Source organism: Myripristis murdjan, chromosome 8 (genome assembly GCF_902150065.1).
Source record: "Myripristis murdjan chromosome 8, fMyrMur1.1, whole genome shotgun sequence".
Taxonomy (NCBI): Eukaryota; Metazoa; Chordata; class Actinopteri; order Holocentriformes; family Holocentridae; genus Myripristis; species Myripristis murdjan.
Window position 1 is genome coordinate 26818056 of NC_043987.1, and position 27712 is coordinate 26845767.

General features: G+C 43.0%; 3 protein-coding genes across 3 annotated transcripts in view; all 3 read left to right on the plus strand.

Moving 5' to 3' along the window:
- The window catches only part of setd1a (SET domain containing 1A, histone lysine methyltransferase), a 36210-nt gene extending 27765 nt beyond the window's left edge, over window positions 1-8445 (plus strand). The window contains exon 22 of the transcript XR_003928659.1: window positions 8441-8445. The gene's annotated coding sequence lies outside the window, so the exon portion shown is untranslated. The remainder of the gene's footprint in view (window positions 1-8440) is intronic.
- Window positions 1954-12768, plus strand: hsd3b7 (hydroxy-delta-5-steroid dehydrogenase, 3 beta- and steroid delta-isomerase). Its single transcript, XM_030058890.1, has 6 exons — window positions 1954-2113; window positions 4789-4944; window positions 7822-7930; window positions 9600-9699; window positions 10387-10549; window positions 11203-12768. The coding sequence occupies exons 1-6, from the start codon at window positions 1954-1956 to the stop codon at window positions 11613-11615; spliced, it is 1101 nt and encodes a 366-aa protein (XP_029914750.1). The 3' UTR covers window positions 11616-12768.
- Window positions 12769-14746: 1978 nt separating this feature from the next.
- Window positions 14747-27659, plus strand: tbc1d10b (TBC1 domain family, member 10b). The gene is made up of 10 exons (XM_030058019.1): window positions 14747-15265; window positions 16389-17450; window positions 18585-18684; window positions 18797-18904; window positions 20855-20961; window positions 21489-21603; window positions 22620-22685; window positions 22787-22976; window positions 23102-23256; window positions 23430-27659. Exons 2-10 carry the CDS (start codon window positions 16408-16410, stop codon window positions 24345-24347), a joined length of 2802 nt encoding a protein of 933 aa, XP_029913879.1. The 5' UTR covers window positions 14747-15265; window positions 16389-16407; the 3' UTR covers window positions 24348-27659.
- Window positions 27660-27712: the final 53 nt, after the last annotated feature.

Consider the following 27712-nt stretch of genomic DNA (forward strand, 5'->3'; position numbering starts at 1 on the left):
GCAAGCAAATAATTTGCGCAAGTGAATTATTTGCTTGCCATCATCATTTGCTTGCGAGCATGCTGGCATGCAAATTCCATATGTGTACTGATGATGTTAAATTAGCCCTTCTCAGATCTTGTGGTGCAGTTACAGCAAAGCAAACATGAAAAAGCTTAATGCGGCATATAATGATGCTTTCAGGATCCTGCTTAAGCTTCCAAGGTGCACAAGTGCAGGTCAAATGTTTGTGAGCAGTAATGTGCCTTTTGTGCTGTGCTGAGGAATTTTATGTTTAAATTTATATGTCGATTGTCTGACTCAAAGAATGAAGTTGTTCAGGTCCTGGTTGAGCCTACAAGGAGTGACACTAGGTACGGTACCTTTCTTGCTTCTGGAGGCACTGGAGTGATTGTCTATGTGTTTTAGCTATTGTGGTATATGAACTTTTTTATTGTTTTAATCATTGTAGTTGTTTTTTTTTTGTTTGCTCTTTTATTTGTGTTGTGACGACCCCTCCACTCCACTAGTTGTCCCTGTTGCTGGTGGCTGTTGGGTTTCTCTTTTTGTCCTTGCAGGGCAGGGCGGAGGGCGTCGCCTGTTTGATTGGAGCTGCTGATGAGCCACACCTGGGCCCGGTGTGGTCTCTCCTATAAAGCTCACCCTCCTCCCCCATGGAGCTCTCTCCACTCTTTTGCTCTTGCCGTCCAGAGCGGACGCGGCTGGTGTTTTTGTTGTTTTCTGACACTTCCACACATCCACACATGCCTACACTACTGACCACTGACTTCCACATTTTTCCTCAGTTCTATGGGTTATTTTGGGGTAAATAAATATTCTTTTACTTTTGCAAAGCTCGTCTCGTCTCCCATTCTTGCTGCAGCCTAAGAGCTGGGCTGTAACAGTGTTTATATGGACCATACTGGTCTGAAATAAAGTTGAAAGGAAAAAAATGAAATGAATTTCAGGCTTAAAATAACATGCTGGTTAAGCCCCACCCATTCCCTGTCAGATACCACCCACTTCCGGTTTAGGCCCCGCTCTGAGTACTGATACGGATAATGTAGATAGATGGTTGAACGGATACAGATACAGATAGTGGTGTTGCTACTCGCTCATCCCTATAACTACTCAAAACCACAAATACATCTTGCTAGGGACATCAACAGTTAAAATAAAACCCTGGAAAAGTGTAAAGCATGGGGCCTTTAAGACTAATCTAGTCGCACCAAACTGCTGTATGGGGAAATCAACACTTAACCCTTTATAGGGCACTCATTGAAATACTTTGAAATAAAAAAACAACAACCCTAGACTGTTATTAGAAAACATGACAGGACTTTATTACTTCTATAAAATTTTTCTAAAATTTTTATTTTGTAATAGAAAATCAAAGCCATTGAGATTGGTCAAATGCCACAATCATGTGACCTGGGATGTAGAGCGATCTTTGCTGATTGGCTGGGTGAAGACCAAATGATTATTGAACTAACTGAGACAGGGGATGGGCCTGATATGTAAAATTTCTGAAATTACCAAAAATAGTCACTTGCCCTATAAAGGGTTAAATATACAAATAACTGATGCTATGTGTTTATAGAGTGGTTGATCGCCAAAAAAAAAAAAAAAAAAAAAAAATAATAATAATAATAATAAAATGAAATACAATAAAAATAGTATTTGTTTATTTATTTAATCATTAGGCGCTGCGGGTTGTTCCTACAATATTTTTAATCGCGTGATGACTGATGATGAATGCAGATTTTTTTTATTTTCTGAAAATCGGAAGTTGTTTATGTTTGCGTTGCCTGACAGCCTGAGTGAGGGAGGGAGGAGGGAGGGAGGAGGGAGGGGCTGGTTGTGTATATATAGACCGTACGGCGGAGTGCGGGAGGTTATCAGCCGCGTCTGCAGAGGGAGGGACAGTAGAAACAGCACCAGAGCAGAGCCGTCACTGCACCAAAGTCCAGAATAATGAGTGAGAAGCCGTCGGGTCTCGTCTACGTGGTCACCGGAGGCTGCGGTTTCCTCGGCAGGCACCTGCTGCAAGTTCTGCTGGAGAAGGAAGACGGGCTAGCGGAGGTGCGACTGTTTGACAAGCATGTTGACTTAAGTTTAAAGGAACACAGCACAGGTAGGTCAAACCTCACACACACATACACACACACACACACACACACACACACACACCGTCTCATTATGTGACTGTACGATTTGGTCGGTTGTCTTTTCCTAGCCTCCGTAAACACACCTGCCGTTATCTCAAACGTTAGCTAGCTAGCCCAACTAACCGACGCTTCATTCACAAAACTGCGACTTTTAAATTTGTTCCTGTGTTACATTAAAATTTCGTCTCTCTTTACGGCCAGCCGGGTTTTTTTTCTTTCTCAATCAGTCGAAGCTTCTTCTTAAATCAGCGTACATATGGTCGACGTTTCAGCTCTTGTTTCAGTGTTATTTTAAACCTGCAGCTCCCCATGTTTTATCTCGCTGGCCGTGGGACAAAATTAACTTGGTAGCAAAGTACAGCGCTTGTTTGGTGGATGATATGCATGACCAAGTGCAGAGTGACCTAAGTAAACCCAGCTGTTATATTTTAACCGGATGATGGGACGTGCATGTCCTGGCCAGGTGTAAACACAGAATTTGAATGATAAACTGAATTACCATTCAGTTTCTCCCAAGATCCATCCGTGAGAAAAACGGCACAGCCTTTGCCGCTGGTTATGTCACCGCCTTTTCTGTGTATATGTATTTTTGTTTTGGATTGTTTTGCTGTGGGGCAACCACTGATTTTTCTTTCTCTTTACTATTAACCCTCATAAGGTATTCGGGTCTGTGGGACCCGTTTTCACAAAAAACAAACCTATGTATTGTTTATATTACTTGCAGCTGGGTATCTTAACAACAAAAGGTTTTATTATGTTGAATTAAAAGCCCCAATTTGCAATGGGTCCACCAGATCCAGCAGGACTCCCTGTGTAACAAAAAAAACGAATACCATATGAGGGTTAAATTGCCACCCTTTTTTTTTTTTTTTTTTAATGAGTTCCTTGAGGCGTTGACCTGTCATGTCATCACTATATTCCTGTATTATCTCTTATCATGTGTATGCTCAGTGGTGTTTTTATAGTATCATTTCTCCTGTGCCACTGTAATATTTGTATTTTTAAATTGTGTTGTTGCATTATTATTCCTTAATGGGTTTTGTATAGGTAATTAAACGCGACTTGACTAAACTATAATGCTATAATCCTTACAGGTGAGTAATGATAGGATAGACTTTAATCTATGTTGCTAAAACACCAAGTATGTTAAATGTGAATAATGTGCACGATACAAGGCTACAGGAGGGTGAGACCAGCAGCTTGAACCTTGAAAGTAGGTTACAGCCGCAGTCTACACTCCAGTATGGAAAATGACAGTATAGAAAAACATGTTTCCCCCACACGGTGCATGGTGTGTGGGTCGGCCGGCAGAGATGCTCTCCTGACGCAAAGGGCCACAGATCCACAACGCGGCCAACTCCCAAACATTTCCTGTGCCCGGACCAGGACATCCTGATTTGTCACTGAATATTCTGTCATTACACTTCTATTACTCATCTGGGTACAATTCAGTCTGTGTGCCTGTCTTGCTTTCAGAGCACTTTGGATATCAAATTTAAGTTTCGGAAGAAGGCCAACGGTGTTTTAATCATCGTGATAGTTGTGGGTTGTGACCTGTGTGGGTGTAGCTCATCATATTTCCTCCATGTCTCTCTTTGTTTTTTGTTTCCTCCTTGAGAATATTAAAATGACTGAATCCCAAGATGCACGGGGGATTCCTTGGTTAAAAATGTGACTGATATGAATGTGTGCATGAATGCTCCAGTGAGGGAAATTACATTTACAGCAGAACACCTTTTTTGTACCTGCCAGTAAGTAGGATGTGCCTGGCCAGCCTTAGGGAGATCTCTTTACCACAGTGGAAAAAACTTGGTTCTGCTTTCAGTGTTTATTCCCAGCAGCACTGAGGCTGAACCCCAGAGCAGTACCGGTAATTGGAGATGTCTCATTAACAGGCAAATAAGCCCACATAGAAAGCCACACAAAGAAAATGAGAAGTTAACTTAGTCTGATTGATGTTTTCTAACTAGCGCGCAGAACCACAACAGACAGGTGCGTTACAGATGGCAGTCGTGCAAACAGTTGTGTCTGAGTGGTGTTGCAACAGGCTGGCAGGCCTATCCTTTAATTAGACGAAATTATAAAGGTGCTGCGTGTCACATTATAACCGCTGAAACCCAATGCTGAATCATTTATGCTGGGTTCAAAAGTCTATTCCGTGTCCTTGGAGCTCACAGGACGCTTTGTCCTCTGGTTATCAGTTGAACCCGTCTCAAGGACAATGGACATGGGCTGTGAACAGCTCTGAAGGCCTTTTTGTTCAAGATTTTCAAGGATGAAAAATGGATCAATTGTTGCCTTTTGTGAGAATTGTTTCCCCCAAGTTAGAAGGCATGTGTAGAAACACAAGGGATTTACATAGCATGAGGTAATTTGGTCTCAGGCAGTTCTTCTTTAAAGATGAAAATCTGTAAATAGGATTTCCTTCCTTCCCTCCCGGAAGACAGTCTGAAACATTTGGTAATAAACTCCATGTTGAAATTTTATCCAGTTTCTCTTAAGATGGGCTACATGTCTGCAGCTGCTGCTCTGTGAAGCTTGCGTGCCAGTCTAGAGTTCCTGTGAAAAGAGTCTCAGTGCAGGAATACATTTCCCTGTGATTCAGACTGATAACCTCTGTGCCTTCCTGTTCCTTCCTCAGACCGGGTCAAGGTGCTGGTGATCAAGGGGGACATCACAGACCATTCCAGTGTCCTAGAGGTCTGCCGCGGGGCCAACGTCGTCATCCACACAGCCAGCTTGGTGGACGTCTGGTACCGAGTCCCAGAAGAAGTCATCAATGCCGTCAACGTTAAAGGTTAGACTTCGGCGAAGGGAATGGGAAGCAGAAGGGAGACTGGCAATCCGAAAGAGAGGAAAGAGGACAGGAATAATTAATTATGGGTGGTTCAGCTGTCAGAATGATGTACATTCGGGAAAGCACAAATGCAGCAAAACAAAACAGGAAACCTCTACTCTGAGTGGATACAGCTTGTTTGCTACAGCTTGTTTTGGTGCTCACTATACGAGATCTTGCCTCCACCCTCTACAGTTTATCAGAGTTTCCCTTGCCGCTGAATAGTTGTGGTCTGACACAGCTGCTGACCCTGAGAGAATTGAATTTAAGTGCCTCATGACGCCTTAAGTGCTGTTTGAGAGGCTTTTCCACCCTGGAAAGAATTCAGTTCTGGGGAAACACCAGACATTTGGCATGAAAATGGTGTAATCTAAAGGTTGCTGAATATCAGCCACTGGCAGCTTCAGAAACCTTCAAAACTGGCCTTCAGAAACCTTTAATTGTCCACCTCTAGGGGGCAAGCCATGGTTTTCCCCTTCATTCATTACCTCTTTCCTTTCTTTTCCTGGAACATGATGAGAGGGCTGTCAGTGATGGCAGCTGCAAATATATTCAGATGAAGATGTGTCATTGGGTATAAGAGTCACGTTTCTGAGTTAGTGTGTTGGACTGAGGCATGTGACTAGTATGAAGGAGTCTGTGTGTGTGTGCGTATTTGTCATCAGCTGGAAGCGAGCAAGGAAACAATTTAATCAAGTTTTGTTGACAACAACATGTCAGGTGGTTTTCATTGCACAAAAATAGGCTTGCATGTGGTTTTATTTAGGTGACTAATGTAGATCTTTGTTTGCATTAGATACCTGCATACAAAACAGATGTAACAGTACTCTTATTACTCGCTTTGATTTTATGTCTGGAACTTATTGATAGTAGTTGGTGTGTATGTGTGTGTGTGTGTGTCTTGTAGAATTGTGTTTATGTGCACCTCCAAAATAGGACATCTTGTGAAAACATGTTTGTGGACCATCTGAAATAACTTATTGTACTATCTCAATATTGTAAGTTAATGGTCAAAACGTGAAATAATGCATGTGTTAGCATTAATCATCATCAGTATGGCATGAGGCATGAACAGGAATGTGTTTATCACATGAGCCTGCATTTCTCCTGAATTTTTTTTTTATTCTGTGGAGGACAGTGAAACATTTTTGGAGAGTAGTTGTAAAGTCACCCTCTCGCCAGGGTGGTAGGAGGGTGAAGAGTCAGCTTTTCTTCTGAAACCCCAGCAGCTACAGCCAAATTCCATCCCTAGGTGGACCACACATTCCACACCGCTCTTGCATTTTTGCAACTGTGCACACTAAAACCCACTGAGGCTGAAACAGCTTTTGTTGTATCTATTTGAAAAGTTGATGTTACGATTCACAAACCTCTTGTTATAATCCCAAGATGGAGTTAGACTCCAAACTGTTTGGATATCTGTTTTGTTTTCACCCTGATACACATTACTCCATTTTTTAGCAATGCGTCAACAATTTCTGAACCTGAGGTGCCAGCCAAAGCGTAATCAGTTTTATACCACAGAGTTCACAAAAAACTGACATTGACACCACAGAAATATTGTTTTGCAATACAGCAGTTTTATTTTTTCCTGATAGGGTTATAGTACACTCATTGTTCCTGCAGGACTACAGAGAGTCTCTGTGGGCATGGATGCTGATTTCTCTTAAAGTCACTGGCACTGCACACTTTCCCCCCTGCAGTTATTCAATTGATATATTACAAACTGTTGTTCACAGATATGTTTAAGATGTTCCTTTAAGTGTGAGCAATGACTCATCATACTAGACATGATTACCGGCACGCGCAAGTGAGGAGTACTACTCTTTATCTTCTGCCAAACTGGAACAGATATTGTTTATCAATAACATTTTGGGAAGATTGTGTTCATTTCTGCTTTATTTGGAATTTGCCCTCTTTTTACTTCCTCCTTGACCCAGTCACAACAAGTTATTAAACAGTTGTTAAAGAGACAGCAAACCCTGTTAAAAATGTAGATTTTTAAAAAAAAATTTAGTATTACTCTTGAGTGCTATTATCTTCATCGTATTGTTGAAAAGGGGCAGGCTTGTTTGTACATCCAACCTATCTATGGAAAGAAGATGCAGGACAAAATGTCCACAGAGGAGATTTCATTAGACAAGACCCTGCCTTTTCTCCAGTAATACATTCCTGTAGGCCTAGGTGGGCTTTAGCTCCCCATGTAGGGTAGAGATATTGTCTGGACCCTGGTAAGACCAAACAGCTTAACCTTAGATTGGTAAAATAATCCTCAGTAAAATTATGTACTTGCTAGCGCATGCCCTGGCAAAACGTTGATGTCACTCAATGACGTCGACGTTTTGCTAGGGTCCTTCGAAAGTCGAAGAAAAAAAAAAAGGTGCCGACAGCACCAGATCACTCTGATCGTACATGTGAAAGTAGCTTTTATTCCTGAGAAAAAAAGATAAGCTTCTCTCCGCATGGAAAGAGTTTCAGATTCTCACATGTTCATGAGATTTTCTTTTCAACCAAAATTATATATTTTAGTTTAGCATCCCTTTTTAATAAAGTCTGAAAATCCTAAATCCTAAATCGGAGGTCTTTAATTAGTATCGAAATGTTAGGACTCCAGTTGTTGGGTTCTTGTTCATTGTGTAGTGACAGGTTACCCTGTACTGCATGTCCACTCCCAGGTTAGGATTTATACTGGCCTTCAGTTTAATTTCAGGAAGTAATAACAGGTCTGAACACCGTGACAGTCACCACAGTCAGAATGGAGGAAATAAAGACAGACACACTTTCCCCAATCACACCCAGCATCCTTCATCCATGAAATCTTATTTCATCTCTTCTCAGGAACGGAGAATGTTATCAAAGCCTGTGTGGAAAATGACATCCAGCAGCTGGTGTACACCAGCAGTATGGAGGTGGTCGGGCCAAACGACAGGGGAGACCCGTTCGTCAGGTAAAAGTCAAACAACACTCTTGTAATGTCTGCGTTGCTTGTATCTTAATTTAACTTGCATCTTTATCTTCTGTGTGTTTTCTCATTTACTAAATAAGACCATGTGATACACTATCTGTTCTGTATCTGGTTTCATGGGTACATTTCTGCAGCCACTGTTATCTCCTCTGCTCTTGAAGCTGGCTTCCAAGGAACAGAGCGGGTACAGACAGGGGAGAACAGTTGAAGATAGACAGACACTGAGCTGATCGCACACACACACACACACGCACGCACACACACACGCACACACACACACACACAAACACCCATTCAAGGCTCATTTTGTGTCCCAGGAGTAGCATCAAATAAGGCTTTTATCTTCAAGTAGATGAAAAGAAACACATCTAAGCTCAGAATTAGACTTTGATGTCACTGCAAATAAATGTTTTTTTGTGTCTCTTCCCAGAAAAGAATTCCATTAGCCAGTCTGGTCTCTGAACTCAGTCAAGTTATGTAATGCTATTCTAGGCGTGGTACTAGAAATAGCTATGCGTTCAGTGCTTTAAGACCAAATCAGCTGCACCACTCGTTTCTCACGTAATTGTGTAAATGTAGACTAGAATGCCATTGAAAAATGACTCAGCTCTCTTACATAAGGCATACTTGCCTCGGTCTCCCTGCCTATCTAACATCTCAGACGATATCTCAGCTGTTAACGTGGGTATCACTCACTTTGATCAAACATGGAGGAAAGATGCATTCATGGACCTTTTGAATAAGTAAATGCCACTGATTGGCTAACAGTGGTGCTAATCAAAATATCCTCCGGGAAAAGTCTTTGACTACTATGCGAGCAGTCTGGATTGGATGAATCTGGGACGGATTATGCATCTTGATAGTGACAGGTGCCTGTGGGGGACAGTGTTACCGCTTGTTTGATAACTGGAATCCTGAAACTGTTGGCACACATTGGGGAAAAAAGACCAAATGGAAAAACAACCACTCATACAAACAAACTGCTGACAAAGAGCACAGCCATCCACTGGCAACACATAACATTTACTTGGGTGATTCATAGCTAAATGACCAGGGTTGGCGTGTTTGTCGCATACCTTTTACTCTGCTGATCTTGGCTGGAGCAATGTGTTTGTGCTTTCTGCATCGAGACACCTCCGCTGACGTCCATCTTAACTAAGCAGTTGAAAGAGATGTGTCTGTCATACCAAGAGAGGTAGATAAGAAAATACTTGTCAGCTGTCCAGACCACCAGAGTATGCCTGCCACGCGCTGGAAGCATTAACGTTCTTCCAGATGTCTGCGTGCGTGTGTGCGTGTGCATGTACATAGCTACGTCTGTTTTTCAAGATAATATTCTCAGTTTCACGGCATTACCTAAGCTGATAACACTGCATGAAAGAACCCTTTGTCTTGAGAGCATGACTGGCTCTGCCCGAGTGTTTGGCAAAACAAAACGTAGGTGCAAGCTGTGAAAAAGCCTGAGAGGCAGGAAGACTCTAGTGTCCTCTACTCTTCTCTCGCTTCCTCTCTCTTTCTTCCTCTGTAGCTCCAGCTGCTCTCCATCCATCTGGTTTCCGACAAACACATTCCACTCATAAATGTGGCAGGCTCAAGAAAACACTGTCTGACTCTTTTTCTCTGACTGTTTTGTGTGTGTTGTCCTGCACAGGGGTGATGAAGACACACCCTATCCCATCCATCACACCATGCCTTATCCCAAGAGCAAGGCCAAGGCTGAGAAAATTGTGCTTGAGGCTAACGGCACCAAGGTAACAGCTTTTTAATTTCAAAATACTTACCGTTGCTAGAAATATTTTTAAGTGTCGTTCTTGTTTTGCAAACAAATCATTAAAAGGATTTTAAATGTCAGTGTGGAATCCAGTTTACACACACAAAGAGCAATTAAAAACAAAACAAAACAAAAGCAAACACACTCGCCAAAATGACAGTCATACAAAGCATAACGAAACAAAAGCTACACAAACATTATGGAAAACTGAACCAAATGGTGTCATCCAGAGACGGCCAATAACTCTGTGTGTGCTTTATCAAAAACACTCATACTTGTTATTGAATGCCATTATTAGTATTATCGTTGCTGAATGTTAGACGAATATGATAAAGTGCATCTACATTTGAATATATTTTATCTGGATGGCAACACATTCAGACATGTTTGTCTTTTCATGGAAATTTCTTCAGTTGCATTCAAGCACAAAAAAAAAAAAAAAAACACTGTAAAAACTGCCACAGTGGGGGAGTTCTTGTGTAACGGAGCCACATTCTCAGAAATAAGTTACTGCTACATCATTCCCCGTGGCTTTGCTGCGGTGTCTGTCCACCCTCCTGGTCTTTCTATTCAGAATCCACATGACCCAGTTTTTCGCCCGTTTTGTGTACATGTTTTTATTTCTGGTCCCTTCCTAACATTTTCTGCTGATCCTCTGTCTGTCCAGTTGAAAGGAGGGTCATGTTTACACACATGCTCTCTGAGGCCAACGGGGATTTACGGTGAGCAGCACCAGCTGATGAAGGAATTCTATGAGATGGGTGTACGAACAGGAGGCTGGGTGATTCAAGGCATCCCGCCAGACACCGAACACGGGCGGGTCTATGCAGGTGAGTCCAAAAAGGTCTTGGTTTTGTGACCCTAAGTCCAAGGAGAAGGAGAAGACAGCTCAGGCGTATTCTAGCCTGAGGATCCCAACAAAAACCTGCAGATATACCGACCCACACAGTAAAACTATTTATAGCCTATAAAAGCCTAGTGTGCTGATATAGGCTCACATCAAGCCTAGAAGCAGAAGTAGACTTCTCACATACCAACACTTCCTCTTAGACACAGAGGAAGTGAGCTTTTTTTCAGCTTCTGATACTGTCTTTAGTTGACACCTAAGCAACCACCAGTCTCAAAAAAAAAAAAAAAAAAACTTTTACAACACAGTGTCGCCCAGGGTGAGCCATCTCATGACACAATCTAAATCTGACAAACAAAGATCTCCTCTAATGAGTCATTTTCAAAAATCTTCTTGAAACAGTTCTGAGATTAATGTATTAATTAATGTATGAATTATGTAATTGTAATAAATGACTGTATTAATGTATCAGTTTACCTGGTAAAATGTGTGTGACAGCTAATAAGAGACAGCTGGCACACCTGCATTTGACGCAAACCAGTCTTGGTGGATTCTCTGTAAATTCTCATGTACTCAGCGGAAGTGAGGGCGCTGTCAGTGTGATATGATGCTCATTCTCTTCTTTTTTTTTGATAGGCAATGTGGCCTGGATGCACCTACTAGCAGCCCGCGCTCTGAAGGACCGCCCGCACGTAGCCGGAGGCGAGGCGTACTTCTGCTACGACGACTCGCCCTACAAGAGCTATGAGGCCTTCAACATGCAGTTCCTGACGGCGTTCAACTTCCGACAGATCCGCGTGCCCCTGGTGGTCCTGTGGTTCCTGGCCTGCCTCAACGACCTCCTGCGGCTTCTACTGAAGCCCTTGTGCAACTTCACACCGCTGCTGAACCGTTACACGTTTGCGGTGGCCAGCACATCCTTCACGGTGCGTTCAGACAAAGCCCTGCGCCACCTCCAGTACCGACCTCTCTATGACTGGGATGAGTGTCGAACCCGCACGCAGAAATGGGTTGACACGTTCCCTCTGGACAATGGCAAAGACTCCTAATGTTCAGCACACATTGAAACCTGCTGGTTAGATACATAGGAGCTAAGAGACACACCACTGGCTTCATGTTCATGGAGAAACGGTCAGAAAAGCAGTGGGAGAATATTCCATTAATTAGTTGATTAATGGCGTCAGGGGTTTGCCTTTTTGGAGCTATGAAAAAATAGCTGTTAGCTTCAATACTTTGGGAAAAAGCTGAGAAACAACTACAATTTAAGAATTATGTTCTCTTTGTATAACAGCATGTTTCCACCCTGATTTAAAAAAATTTGTGCTGATAAGTAGAAGCAGAGGTCATGTGACTGTATGACTTTTTTGGAATTTTCCAGGAGTCATTCCTAGTTCAAGTGTACTGGGAGTACACTTGAGGATCTGTCATAGCAATTAAATGAAGACTTTCTAATAAAACAGTATCTAAAGGGTGGTGCTGGGCTTAAGGGCACACTGCAATATCAGTGATAGACTTTGTTTTTCTCAAACCCTCCACAGGAGGCCTGGAAATAGAGGGGAAATTAACGTTCAGAACGCTGAAATGTATTTGAATTCTACTCTGCAGTCCGTCTGAAGACATCGTACAGTTCAGATAATAATCTTTATTTATTTGACACTTTCAAAACAGAAAGTGTGAAGTACACAAAACGGACAAGAAAGAAAAAAAAAACAACAATAAACAACAGCAGTAATAAAGGGGAAAAACGCAAAATGCAGTATATAATATGCATAGCAAATGATGAAACTGTTCAGATGGGTTTTGGTTAGCAATTTCATTCCAATGCCGAACATATGAATCTGTTTTTGTTGTTGTTGTTTTTTGTTTTTAGATTCAGTTATTAGACTCAAAACATTTGTTTAGTGTTTCTGTTAGTATAAGTCTTAGAACACTGGTTATGTTGTCATCTTATTAATTAGTACAGTAAAATAATATATTTTAGAAATATATAATTATATAATTTCTAACCATGATAATTACTAAATTTACATAAATTGAAAGATATTAACTGCTTATTATCAGCCAGTATTGATAACGGCATAAGTGTCATAAGATATGCAACATAATATGCACATTTATAAATGTTTTGTTAAATAATATATCCAGAAATTTCATGACAATGTATTTATTTAATTTTTAAAATAAATAATGTAATATATTGGACATTGTGTTGCTAAGTGACTCTCTATCTGACCTCAGTCTCCCACCACAGTAGTTTTCTTTCTGTTTTTCTTCTGTATGCGTCACGTTGACAGCACCAGACTGGTCCCACACAGGTTCCCCCTCACGGTTTCCATGGAGACGGTGAGGTTGTTTATCCACAGTGTGGAGTGCTTAACTCCTCTAGATGCTGCTGTGGAAAATGGCCATCATACTCCACTTCTCACAGTTTAGCCAGAGGGCACAGTTTGAGTAGGAGACACAATATGGGAGTTCCCTTCCATAGAAATCACTGTGGCGTGGTTTGGCATCCCCCAGTTATGTGCGGGTTCTCCATGGAAATCCTTACAATATTTACTGTCAAACCAGCGTGACAGGAACCAAAACTAAAACTTCCAAAACATTTCAAAACAATTGGGAATTTACTGCTATCGGGAAATGGATAGCTTTTATCATCACATACAGCATAAAATGCAAAATATGGGAATCTAAATGAACAAGCCTGTGGGAATACTTTAGTGTTTGTTTTGGTTACACCCAGGTTGTCTGCCTCTTTGATGTGTGTTTGTGTTTCTAAGTGTGAGTATGTGTGTGTAAGGGTGTATGTATGCGGGTGTGTTGCTGGGTGTTGAACATTATTCACCCAAACTGTGTGAGTAATGGAGAAAGAGTTGGTGATGTTTGCAGAGTGGTTATGTCATTATCCTCATTATGTATCCTGAGGTTTATGTGTTTCACAATAGCATTCATATGTGACATAAACTAAAAGTATTGAAGTGTGTGTGTGTGTGTGTGTGTGTGTGTGTGTGTGTGTGTATGAGTATGTGTGTGTTCATGCCACACACCCAATCTCACGTTCAAGCAAAATGGATTTAATTTAGGGGGAGTGCGCCATCTACTGGCCATACAAAAACACAGCAATAATCTGGAATTACTGATTACATTCATTTGCTGTTACTTGCTTTCACGCAATGTCTATAATAAATAATAATAATAATAGATTTTATTTGTAAAGCACTTTTCATTCGAAAATCTCAAAGTGCTACAGATAAAAAAAATACAAGTAAAGAAAATACAGATAAAAAAAATACAAGTAAAGAAAATCTGATAAAGAATGTCTGATATATTCTTATTTTCACTGAAATATGGGTTTAACCTCAATTCCTGTCCATCCTCATTTTTATTTTGTGATGCTTTTTACGCGTTTTTACGTGTTTGAAGTCCAGTTTGTTAAAGCATTTTGAAAGCTTTCTTTAGGCGATAGTGGTTTTCCTCCTATGCTCCTGCTTTAAGACACTTTTTGACACAAGCGTACAGAGGTATTAATGACTTATGCAGTAAGCTCGTAGATAAACAAATAACAACGATACTAATACACCGTACTAATAGTAACACCACGACTACTACTACTACTACTACTACTACTATTATTATTATTATTATTATTATTATTATCATTAGGTAGAGGTAGGTAGGTAGGTAGATACTTTATTCATCCCGCAGGAAATTCACATTTTCTTCAGCAGTATCCACAGATTACAGATTAAGTAAATAAAAAAAAATAGAAATAAAGAATAAGATCTAAGTATAACAGAATAAGAATAACCTAACAACAGAACAACAGAATAACCTAAGTACAACCCAGTGTGCAAAAAGCAATGTGCAACAAAAAAAACAGAAAAAACCGTGTGCATGGGTGTATAAAATGTGCATAGAGGTAGGTCAATGTGCAAATTTAGAAGAAATATACAGTATACACATGATAAATAGCAGTAAGCAATATAAACACTATGAACAAGGATTATAAAAAGATAGGAATATGAACATAATAATAATAATGATAATTATCATTATTATTATTATATGTATTGTTGTTTTTTTTTTTAGTATACATTCATTAATGCAGTTTTTTTTTTTTTACAACTATAACTAGGCTATAATTTCCTCAGTTCACTAGAAGGGAGGCTCCTGTGCAGATGCGTGTGCGTGCCCGATGGTCCTGACGCGGACGCGCACGTAGCTGTCAGTAGGAAATGCAGGCGGCTGGTGATGGCTGTGCCCCAGCCGCTAGCCAGGCGTTATATCGACTAGGATAATTCAAGCAAGCAAAGTCCTGTTGGCTTCGGAATGAAAGATAACACAACGTGCGCCGCTTGATGAAGATTGAAATCGTCTCAACGGCTCGATATGTCGGACGGCACCCGCGGCATTGAGCTGAGCTAGCTAGGCTAACAACAACAGAACACTACCGCTAACCGCTAAGCTCAAGCCGAAACAAGCTAAGGTGGCTAGCGGCTAACTTAGCTAGCTAGCTCGCCAGTTGCAGGACAATCGCGCTTCCAGGTTCTCACCCCGCTCAGCTGTTCCTGTCGCCCGGCCTCGTCTTTTCGTGGATTTTCATCAAACGGAGGAGGTAACGGAGCCGTAGCTGTGGGGGGGCTACGGACGGGAACCCCCTGGCTGTCCAGGCGGACGGATCGCACTGACACGCCGGCCGCGGGTGAGTTGAGCAGCGGCACTGAAGTTGTGTGTGACCGGGGCAGCGGACGGACAAGGCCGTGGTCTCAGCTCGGCCGGGCCCTGGCAGGGAGGGTCTGACTATTAGCTGTTAGTAACGATGTGTCCTGTGAGCTGAACCGGGAAGTTGTGTCGCTGTGAGAGAGGCCTCCTGAGACCACACACACACACACACAGGCTGGGCTGCTCTAGCTAATGTTCACTAGCAGGTAAACGCCGTGCTCGCTAACTTATATTGAAGCCTCACGAGACAAACCTGCCTCATCAGCAAAATAGTGGATCGCCATGGCAATCAGGGTGGCTGCTAATGAACCGATCCATCTGTTTTGGCAAATCGGACGCATCTTTGTTAACATGAACGCTGCATTGGCTTTGACCCCCTTCATAGCCTGTCGAGAGTTTTGAACTTGAGCTCTGCCATGTGAAATCTGCTATTGTGTAATGCACCGATCGTATCTCAGTGATGTAATTTGATTTGTTGTGATTTATTTTCCCACACGTTCCTCGTCGTACACCTGCTAATTGCATCGAATATGAGGTGGTATTGAAATAAATCTAACGTGCAAGTTTCACAAAAGATGATAAAAGCGTGGTTTGCTGTCAGTGTTACTGTCATCGGAACAGTATGCCGAAATGTCGTGATTGAAGTGAAAAGTAAAAAAAAAAAAAAAAAAAGTGTATTGCATTGGCTGGGGGATTGCTGAAATGCATGTCCAGTGTCGCTGGGTGTTCTGTAATTGTTTGCATTATTTCCTAAGAATTTCCATGGTTTCAAAATAAAGCCCTCTTCTTCAACTGCTTATCTTTTGTTCTAATTTTAAGAAGAGGAACAAACAGACTTGGTTTCAGGCTTCCTTGAAAAAAAAAAAAAATCTAGTGGCGTTTGTATTTCATTGGCACTCTTTTCACATCTTTTTGTAAAGTGTTAAACTTCCAACTTTTCACTTTCATGATTTGTAGTTCAGCCGGTTTTCTCACCATCAAGTATCCATATTTTTATGAATGAAACAGTGAGTTTGATTTGTAAGAGCTTAAATGACTGCTGGAACGGCTGTTCAGCAGCACAAAATGCTTACCTTTATTTTTTTTTGCCTCTATCTGCAAAGGAGAGATCATAGTGGAACCATGGCTGAGATCTCCACCCTAACTCCATCACCGCCTGCATTAGGCGATCCTCATGGAGCGCCGTCCCTCCCCCCGCCCTCAGCAGTGCACACTGCTCCCAGCAGCCCTGCTCCAGAGGCCACCAAGGAGGCTACCATCCCCAAATCTTCTCTCTACCATGACAAAGCTCTTGTTGGAAGCACCCCTGTAGCACAGTCAGGAGGTTCACCGCTGCCTCCCCCAAAACCCATGCAAGGCCCACCCTCACCTCCCCCCAAACCTGCCCCAGGATTGCTTGCTGGTGTGGATCCTCTCCCTTTATCAATAGAGGAGACTAATCCACAGAATGAAGGAGAGGCAGGGAAAGATGCAGAGAGTGGAGCGGCCTCAGTTCAGGTCATTAAACTGGAGAGCAGTGACCCAGGTTCTGCAGACCTCTCGAAAACCCCACCAGAGACCCCTGCTGAGGCAAATGAGCCTTCAGCTCAGGGCATAGAGCAACAGGCGCCTCTTTCCCCTGATCTTAATCCCAGTCCTAATCTCTACCCCAGTGTGCATGTCACCCACAACCCTAATCCTGTCACTGATGCAAGCCAACCCCAAACCACTGCAGCTTCAGACACCACACCAGCCCCCCCAGGCTCCACCCAAACAGCAGTGACAGCAGAAGTAGCGGCTGAGGAAGAAAAATCTCAGATCCCACAACAAGCACAGAATCCTCAAACTCCGCCTCCTCCTCTGTCCCCAAAACCCGACTCTCTCAGCGGAGCGGGGAAACCGGATCTGCCCGGCACTCCCACCAGAGCCGAACACTCCAGCCCCTCTGTCCCGGTGATCCAAGAGCCGTCTTCTTCCCCCTTCCTCCCCAACCCCACCCCCCGGCCAGCTCCCGACACCCTCAGCTACCTGGAGTCGGCCAGCCTGATGTCGGGAACGTTGGAGTCTCTGTCTGGGCTCGGAGAGGATGGGAGCTCTGTGGGCTCAGACTCTGAGATCAACGGGCTGGCCATCAGACGCACTGATAAATACGGCTTCCTCGGTGGGAACCAGTACAGCGAAAGCGGGTAGGTATTAAGACATCAAAACAGCCACATCATACGCTCTCACATCTTCCAGTCGCCGTGCAGGCGAGATATTTCTGGAATACCTGATTATGCTCACTGTTTTATTCTTTTATGGCTAACAGAGCAAGACGCAGCCCTGAGATGTTGTTAATCATGGACCCTCATTCCATTATGACTGTCTGAGCGAGGCAAATTAGAGGCATCTCTCATGGTTCAGTGCAGACAGCTCACTATTTGCAATATGAGACAGCATTAGATTATGGCCGGTGACTTGATTTGCACAGACAGATGTGAATCCCCGTGTGATGACTCTGACTCTGCCTAGCCCCTATCTTCCTTTTAATCAGCTGCCCGGCCTTCCCTGGACATCTGATTCGCTCTGCCACCCATCTGCCCCAAAGTGATCTTCCACTCTTCCCAGTTCCATCCTCTCTGTGCTGTCCTCCTCTCCTCTGCCGCTCCAAACATATCTGTCCGTCCTTTATCTCCCCTTGGTCTGACTCAGATAGTGCTGAGAGCGATTGTGTGACTCAATATGCACTGACTATGTGTCTTTCCCTGGTATCACTTCTCTCCCAGCCATCTGCCCTCTCTCTCTTTCTTATTTTTTCCCCCCAGATTTGCTTCTACTTTTTTGTTGAGAGCCTAATTGCTCTTCCGGCGTTGAATAATTAACAGTTATTGATTTACTCAGGGTAGGGATGGTGCCTTTGTGTTGGTGTAAGGATGTAAATGGTAAATGGACTGCATTTCCATATAGTGAGTCTGAGTTATTCAATACAATGGAGCATGTGTGACTGCTGGAGAGAAAGGGAAGCATATAGTTATGTGCCGGGTTTAAAGCTTCACTGTGCAAAAATTGCCTAGAGCTGATAAAAGTGAGGACCCTTTAGTCTCATCTTAGAAAAATGTGGAATAAGTAAGCATGTAATCTATCATCCGCCATCGAATTACATGCTTATTCAACATTTTTCATACAGTTCAGTCTGAAGGGTCATCAGCATTTGGCAATTTGGCATAGTTAACCTTTAAAAGTTTCTGAACACATCTAGAGTAGCAGAATATGTAGGAACATGAAGAAGAATACTTCCTTTATGTATCAGTGACATGACCGGACTGCGTTTATTATTCCAGCGAAAAGGAAGTTCGGGTTGAAGTGGCTCGACAGAGAGAGATGAAATGGCTCGATATGTTCGGCAACTGGGACAAGTGGATTAAACATCGCTTCCAGAAGGTATACACCTGTCGCTCTCTCAAATATACAGTTTGGCTTGGATGTTTTGGATTGGATGTACCGCACAGTTATGCCTTGTAGAAAATGCAATGTGCCTGCTTGTTTGTTGCAGGTGAAGTTGCGCTGCAGGAAGGGGATCCCGTCATCTCTCAGGGCCAAAGCCTGGCAGCTGCTATCCAACAGCAAAGAGCTCCTGGACGCCAACCCTGGGAAATTTGAGGTGAACCTTCAACCAAGCCCAACATCACCATCACCACACACACAGTCTCGTCTTTTTTGTCCATCCATTGTCCTCTACTGTTGAGCATCAAACCCCTCTGCTGGGAAACTCAGCTGAAGGGCAATGCACTCATCATTTGACCTTCATGATGCCAGAAATGCCTCTTTTTTTGGACATTCATCAAAGAACATGTCTAAAAAAGGACAGACACAAAGCTGAAAAGTGCACAGCAGCATTAAAGGGAAATTCAGTCCTGCATACTTCAATTCATATCTGTCTTCTTATAAGGTGGTGTGTATTTGTACTGAAAATATTAAAGGACAGTGATGAGGGTGTTCTATCTAAGTAGACATTTTTTTCGCAGCAGCCACGTTCACACGAAAGAGCTGGGCAAACACAGGTTTTGCAAATGCCATTAACAAAAGCTGTGGAACAATAATCAGAGTCTTTAGTAACGCCTGTGTTGACTTTGCTGTTTCATGTCAAAATGGCCGCTGTGGAAAAAGTTGACCGACTCAAAGAGAAGACTGTAGGATCCAGGTGTTGTCTGGGCAGTGATCTCACGAGGCCAGAGAGAACCGCGTGTGGGGACGTTTAGGTCGACAAGTGATTGTCGATGCTGGAAAGATCAGATGACTATATCACTACACTGGTTGGCCGTCCTTCAAGAAACCGCCTACTTAAAGTGATTTTGAATGCTCAGCCCGTTTGCTGCAATTTCCTCTCATTTTACATTGCAACAAACCATTTTGCATGTATAATTTTTGGTTGAAACACCCACCTTATGATGTTCTGCTTCTGTGGCTACTAGTATCACGGCCATTCATAAACCACAGGACTGATAATTCACTGCAAAGCAAATGTTTCTCTGGGGACTGTTTCTCAGAGGAGAGACAGTTTCACTCTGCCCAGTTTCACATCATCAAAACACACCAGTGCTGCTTCTTTTAGGAAAACCAAGATTGCATCTAGACACAAACCGGCAATGTGTGAAAAACCCTTGCTCTCCTATTCGTTTGAATCAGGGTAGCACAGTTAGGCTGTGGCAGTGTGCACCGCAGGGGGTTCAGCAGCGGCCAATCACATTAGACATCTTATAGACAGACAGGCCATGTAGTGACACGCCCACACCTCCACACAACGCTGTGGGAAGGTGCCGGATTCTGTGTGAGCCTCAAGTGTACAGTGTTACTACGGTGATGGAGTATTTAGGTGAAGAAAAGTTAATGCCTCTGAAAGTTAATTTTCATACTGTAGTGGAATTAGTGGAAGCCAGTGGCTGAATTGAGGGTAGGAAAATATGAAATGGGCTGCTTGCTGTGGGAAAAGATTGGGAAAACCTGAATTATATACAGTTTGTGGGTATGCCACACGGGCAAAATGATGTGGTCCTTTAAGAAATAAACGTCTGCTAGTCTGTGCAGGCAGTTCGCCCTCAGCAGAAGCAAAACACAGCACAGAGACGTCATCTAACTTAGCAAAGTAACAGCTGTGAAATGGATGTTTTGCACGGAAAATAGTTCACTTTCCATATTTGGAGCATCTCACTGTTCACATTTAAGCCTAATGTCCTACAGAAGTCATTCTCATCTCCGTGCTCGCAATGACTGGAGTCAAGTCTAGCAGTTTAGGGTAATTACAACTCCCGGGGTGCCAAAGGGGCACAGGCGCAGACCTCGCTAGCTGTAAGCCTCTTATCAGGGCTCATAATCCAGGGCCCGGCCTCTGTGTTGGGGCTGCCGGGAGGTCTGGCCTCAGCCGGGGCCGGGCCTCAACAGTCTGCCAGACACAGTTTTGTCTGTAGCAGAGCTAATCTACCTTCTCATTTTCAATTTTTGTTTAATCCTGATAACCTTCATCTACTTAGATAGCTAATTTAGTTATTTACATTACTGAGAAATCTCCTCAGACATATCTCACTCTCTTTTTTTTTTTTTTCTTTACCCGCAGGAGCTGGAAAGAGAGCAGGGCGAGGCTAAATGGCTGGACATCATAGAGAAAGATCTACACAGACAGTTCCCCTTCCATGAAATGTTTGCTGCTCGTGGCGGACACGGGTAAATCTGATGGCTCAGCTGATAACACACCTCCTCAGATTGAGTGTTTTTAGATTAAAATAAACCTCAGCGGTTCCCATGGGAAAACAGGGCTGTTACTACAACAGATAACAGGACACTGCCAGAGGAAAACAGGATATAAATAAGAATGGAACAAACTGGGAATAATTACACAGTACAATCAACAATGTCAGCGACTACACAGACTTAAGTAAAACATGAATGACAAAGTATTATAGCTTTATAAAAATACACAAATACAAAGAATATTTGCAGTATGTCCATAAAGCTGATATGAAAAAAATATTTCATACCCTGAATGAAAATTAATTAAAATATACAGCTGTAGTGTACAGATGTAGAATTTTAGTTTGCTTACAATTTAAGTGACGTTTTCCCAGAATCATTTACTTCACTTTTTGATTTTCCTCTTAAGTTGTGAGTCACAGGAAAGTGCATTTGCTGGTCATGTATTTCAGTGTGTTTGGCGATTGTGTAACTTTGTTCTTTTGCGGCCGTTCCTGCAGACAACAGGATCTGTATCGGATCCTGAAGGCCTACACCGTGTACCGGCCTGATGAGGGTTACTGCCAGGCGCAGGCTCCCGTGGCTGCCGTGCTGCTCATGCACATGCCTGCTGAGGTGAGGGTCTCACTGGGGGAGGGGGTGGGGGACGACCAAGACAATGGACAATGAATCAGGATCCCACTGAGCGCTAGACATCATTCATGCTTTATCACATACAACCCAGGTTCTGTTTGACTGTGCACCAAGCAATAAACAAATTATTACACATTTAAGTAATGTTAACGTCAAACATATGCACCAGAGAAGTTCATATGTACACGGTAATGCTTAATGCTATTTGTCACCTATCTCAGAAGATGTAGCCTAAATCCTAGACGGCCGCTAAACCCCGTGTAGCCCAGTTTTTGGCCTAGACGTCCATAGGCCTATTTCAGATCTATTTTTAACAGCTAATCACTGTAAAGTTGTTCAGCAGGATGTTTGTCACACATATTACCCTTACAGACCTTCACAATCAATTAATATTTCCTGTTAACACCACATTGTTTTATTTTTGGATTACTCATGCTACCCCTGACACCAAAATGCGTCCAGCCTGCATGTGTCACACACACCTGTTCCCTGTGTGAGTTTGTGTATGTACATGGATGTGTTTGACTGTGAGGTTATGATGTTTTACAGTGTGGCACAGGTAGCAACGTGTGTTCAGTTTGCTTTTCTTGTCCCAAGCCAGCAGCCTTGGAGTTGAAGCATGGAACAAAAAACTCAAAGCGTTTTTATTGAGTTGTGCAAGCAGAGATGCTTGCAGACATCTGCCTCGTCTAGTTTGTCGTTTTTATCAAAGTGTAGCTTCGCTTTTGATCTCTTCTCTCCGACCTTGCCACGCTTGCTGCTAAGTGCTTTCTAAGTGCTCTGCCTGCTGTGCCCAGCTCTAAACACAACCTCACAGTCACTTACATAAAAAAACAGCAAGATGATGAAATACTGAATTCAAAATTGCGCATTTCATTGTGTTAAAAAAAAAAAAAAAAAGACTGGGGACAAAAAGTGAGAATTGACAAACAGTTCTGGTAACAGTGGAACCTGCAGATTGCCGGCCCTGGTTGATTTGCTGTGTTTCTGTTTTGCAGCAAGCCTTCTGGTGCCTCGTCCAGATTTGTGAGAAGTACCTGCCTGGCTACTACAGCGCCGGTCTGGTGAGTGAATCAACAAGTTCCTGTGTTTCTCTCATAACGCCATTTTTGTGTAATTTTTTATGAGGGTTTATTGACTCATCCTTTTGCCAAACCTCGTAAAGGAAGCGATCCAGTTGGACGGAGAGATCTTCTTCTCCCTGTTGAGGCGCACGTGTCCCATGGCGTACCGTCACCTTAAGAAGTTCAAGATTGACCCAATCCTCTACATGACCGAGTGGTTCATGTGTATTTTCTCACGGACTTTACCATGGGCCTGTGTGCTGCGTGTGTGGGACATGTTCTTCTGTGAAGGTACCATCCAACTATTTCTGTGAATTACGATGCATCACATTTATATAAATAGTTTTTTAAACCAATTTCTGCTTAAAATGGATGTGATCGCTGGACAGAAACACAAGTCATATCTGTGGTTTCAGGGGTGAAGATAGTCTTCCGTGTGGGCCTGGTGCTGCTGAAGCAGATGCTCGGCTCTGTGGATAAGCTTCGAGAACTGCAGGGCATGTATGAAACCATGGAGCGTCTTAGGAACATCGCACCCGACATGATCAGAGAGGACATCTTGGTACAGGAGGTGAGTCTCACTCTGGTTCACAAACCACATGCAGACCCATAGATGCATTTGCAAAACCTGCTCCTGTTCTTACTCACTGACACGCGGTATGAGTCAACTTGTAGCACCCAGATTAGTAATGTTTACTTCCTCTGTCTGCCTGCTCCTTCTCCAATGTGCCCCTGTCTGTGCAGATCATTTCCCTCCCTGTGACGGAGGCTCTGATAGAGAGGGAGTGCAGCATCCAGGTGAGGAAGTGGCGGGAATCCAGAGGGGAGCTGACGCACCAGCCAGGCCGCCGCCTCCACGGGACGAGGTCCATTCACGAGTGCAAGCGCCGCGCCGCCTCCATCAGCTCGGGCGGCAGCTTCTCATTCCTGGGAAGCCCCGTCCCTCCGCCAGGACCCCTGCGGGCGTCATCCAGCCTCCTCTCGCTCCCTGGCTTCCGCAAGTCCAGGACACCTTTCCACTCCCAAACCAAGAAGGGCTCCTTCTCTGGGCCGTCGGGAATGGAGGGCCCGCCGCCACAGCCGTTCCCAGCAATCTCAAGCCCGAGCCGAGGGCCCAGCCACAAACCACCCATCCCCGGGGTGGGTCCCAGGGCACCGGCACCCCATGTTCAGAGCCCCCTAGTTGGGACTGCGTCTGGCCCGTCTCCGGGGCCCGCTGAAGCCTCAGAAGCCACCTCAGCCCAGGGCCCGCCTGCCACGTCAGCCCCAACGCCAAACAAACCGCCACCCAGCACCCTGTGTCCCTCCCCTAAGATCGTCTCAGAGCAAATCACCCCCCACATCCCCTCTCCCACTGCAAACAACGCCCCTCTGCCTCCCTGTCCAGATGCAAAAAAAGAAGCCGCGGCGACCGCAGGCGGAGAGGAAGAAGGGAAGAAAAAGAAGAAGAGCAAAGAAGACAAGAAGAAGGAGAAGGAGGATGAGAAGCAAAAACTGAAGGAGAAGAAGGAGAAGGACAAGGCTGAGAGAGAGAGGCTCAAGAAGGAGAAAGAGCGGCTGGAGAAAGAAAAGAAAAAAGAGAGGGGGGGAAAGAAAAAAGACAAAGGGGGAGGCGAGGCCGAGGAAAAAAATGGAGCTACGGCACCAAGAGATTCGGCCTAGTTTTCCACCCCATCGTTCAGGCAGAATTGAAAAGGACGCTGAAGAAAATGGACAGGGGAACAAAAGACCCCCAGAAGCAGAGAGCAGTGATTAATAAAAAAAAAAAAAAAAAAAAAGAAAGAAAGAAGGAGGGGGGAGGGATGGCTTCCTGTATCATGCATCATTTTAAAGACTTAATGTATTACCAGGATTACGATGGAGACAACTGGATAATGGTTTTAATAGCACCTGAGGGAGGGGGGGGGGCTTGTGTCGCCCCTCACTCAATGCTTTCTTTGTCACTGGGTTTTAGTCAGTTGGGACAAATTTCCTTTTTGCAACTGGAGCACGGACTGTGAGGCTCTGAGTAAGTTCAGTTCACATCACAGTCATTATCTCTTTTAGTTTTTTTTTTATTATTATTATTATTGTTTGATATTTTTATTGTTTTAATCAGACTGAAGGCAATGGGTAGGAAAAAAAATACATCAATGAAGGAATTCTTGCAATGGAAACTTTGTGCAAATAGTTATGGTGCCATAGAAGATGTAAATAGTAAATCTACCTATATAGGATCCTCTCTGCACTCCGTAAGCCCCCATCATTTTTCATCTGTGGACAGGTTATCTGGAATGCCTGGAAAGAGAGGGAGAGAGAGAGGGAGGGAGAAAAAAAAAAGAAAACCATTGAAAATTATCTCAAAACACAGGCACTGACGACAGCAATGCTATAGTACTATTTGGGTGTTCAGGAGGATGTATTTATTGTAATGTTCAATGTTGTGAGTGCGTGTGTGCCTTAGTAGTGTAGTGATCTGTAGTGTTACTGTTCTGTGTGTTTCTGTCTGTGGCCTCACTGTTTGGTCTCCCTTTTTGCCTACTTTGTGTTTTTTGTTTTTTTTGTTTTGTTTTGGTCTCTTGAATCATTTCTGTAGCTCTCCTCCTGCCCTTTGCTTGCATCTCTCCTGGGAGTTAATCAGACAGCGAGGGGAGGGACGTCCGCGGGAACATGCGGGCTAAAAGAGGATGAAACGTTCAAAGTAACAGCCACCATCTGACACCTTACAGTGGTGGCCCTCAGCTGTCTGTTAATAGTTCAGATATGTGTGTATCACATAGGGAGCATTTAAAAGCTGACTTTCTTTTTTTTTTTTTATCTCATTGTTTGCAAGCTAAATTTATTAAGTAAATTTACACACAAAGAGAGAGAGAGAGAGAGAACACAACACATTGATGTACTGGTAGCCTGTAAACACGCTACCGGCAGGGACCCAGCAAAAGTCCTGCAGACCAAATGTCCATCTGTCAAATTAGTATTATTTTGCTTTTTAATGAACAAAATAATGTGTTTTATTTAGCCAAATGTTCACATGGGTGAGGACTTGAGTTCATTAACCCATTAGAATGTGATTTCAAGTATCTTAAGAGAATGAAGGATGATTTTTTTTTTTTTTTTTTTTTGTTATTATTATTATTGGTTTGCACTGCCCTGTCGCAAAGCACCGCTGAAGTTGACCACTCCGTATTGGTAGTTATGTAGAAAGGAGCCTCATGCAACATGTTTCCCACGTTGGAAACTGCGCTTTGAGGACCTATAGGAAGCCACTTGACTGGGCGTGCCAGGTGTGCCAATGTAGCATAAACCTCTGAACTTTGACCTTCGGGTTCTGATGTATTTATGTACAAAGTTGGTTAATTTAATCAGATATAGTATATTATGAATTATTGTTATTTTGGATCGGACTATTTTTCTATGTGAGTACTAGACACCTGGTTGACTGGAACGATGGCCGGCTGCACACCGTGTGGTCGCAGAGGGATCATGTAAGTGTTGTGTATTTTTAATTTTGTTTTTATTTTTATTTTTATTTTTTTTTGGTTTGCACGTTATGGCGTCTGCTTTTACACGACAGAGTCAATGCATGTCTTTTGAAGTTTTTACGTTTACCACCATCGGTTTTGGTCATAGGTTCGCAAGTCTCCGATTTACTAAAGTGCAGTATTAAAGCGATTTGGAGTGGAGTGGAAGAGTGGGCCTCGAGCAGAACAGCAAACACCGACCGGTGTTTTGGACATGATGTTTCGAGAGTAAACGTACTGTATAGTCTACTAAAAGGTGATTTATGAGCTCTGAAAACGTCATTTGGACACTTTGAAGTATGTCTGTCTCAGAGTTGTGGTGTAACCTTCATTATGAAACTATGGACTAACTCCCTAACCTATTCACACTCAGTGTTTTATGCTGTAACATATTTATACATACGTTAAACGGCACCGTACCCCGTCAGCATATGGTGAATAGTGCCAGGTAGTTACTGTAATACCACTTGATGGCAAAAACAAAAACAAAACAAAACAAATGATACTCTCTAACAGCGAATTCTCTGTACTGTTTTTGTAGTTCAGGATTAGAGGGACTTGTATGTAATGGTAGCCAAAATGTCCTCCATGTTCACTGTCTGTCACTTGTTTCAGGTCTTAACATAGTTGTTGTTTTTTTTTTTCTAAAAAAAAAAAAAGAAAGAAAGAAAAGAAAAAAAAAAAATTGTATCACACACTCCTCCTTTGCCCCATCCCTCTGTTTTGAGTCCAGTCCATTCTAGGTGCAGACAAGTGTAGTTAGTGAAAACCTGAACACGTCTATGCAAACTTTACTCCATCACGTGACTGTTGACCTTGTGTGACGAAAGCAGGACTGATCTCAGCTCTGATCTCAGCTCTGATGCCTTCGCCACCAGCGGGGCAAAAAAAAAAAAAAAAAATCAGAGTTTGTGCTGTAAGGAAATAAATCTACAGCAGGCCCATGGGTTACATTCTTCTATGAGCAATACTTCCTCGCAGCTCATGTCTTTTAAATCTCGACGAGTGTGTCTTCTTCTCTTTGACAAGAGGTCTCAAGATGTCGCTATGATCAAATGAATCTCGCTGGTTCGTTTTGTTTTCCCTAACGTGGAATCAGTGCTCCGCTCTGCAATATTGAGGATAAATCAAGAAGTCACGCTTCTTGTCAGGTCCTCGGTGCGTTTCTGCATTCACCCCGAAACGGCTGTGATTGATTACACTTGATTGGGAAACGACCGACTCATGCAGATATTTCAAAGCATCTCTCTGCTGCTTCTCTTCATTTGTCATGTCGTCTCCCCCATCCCTTTTTTTTTTTTTTTTTTTTTTGTCTTTGTGTTTAAAAGTTTACATGAAACTGTCTCTGGCGGAAAGTGAAATAAAATCATAGCTAATTGAATTCATTCCTTAACTGCAGAAGATCTACACCTGATGTATTTAATTGATAATGACATTTGTGATGATGAGTAATAAACCATAATATATTAAATCATCCTGTTGTTTTCGTCCTTCTCGTTCCTCATTCGGCGTGGGAAATTAGCAGTT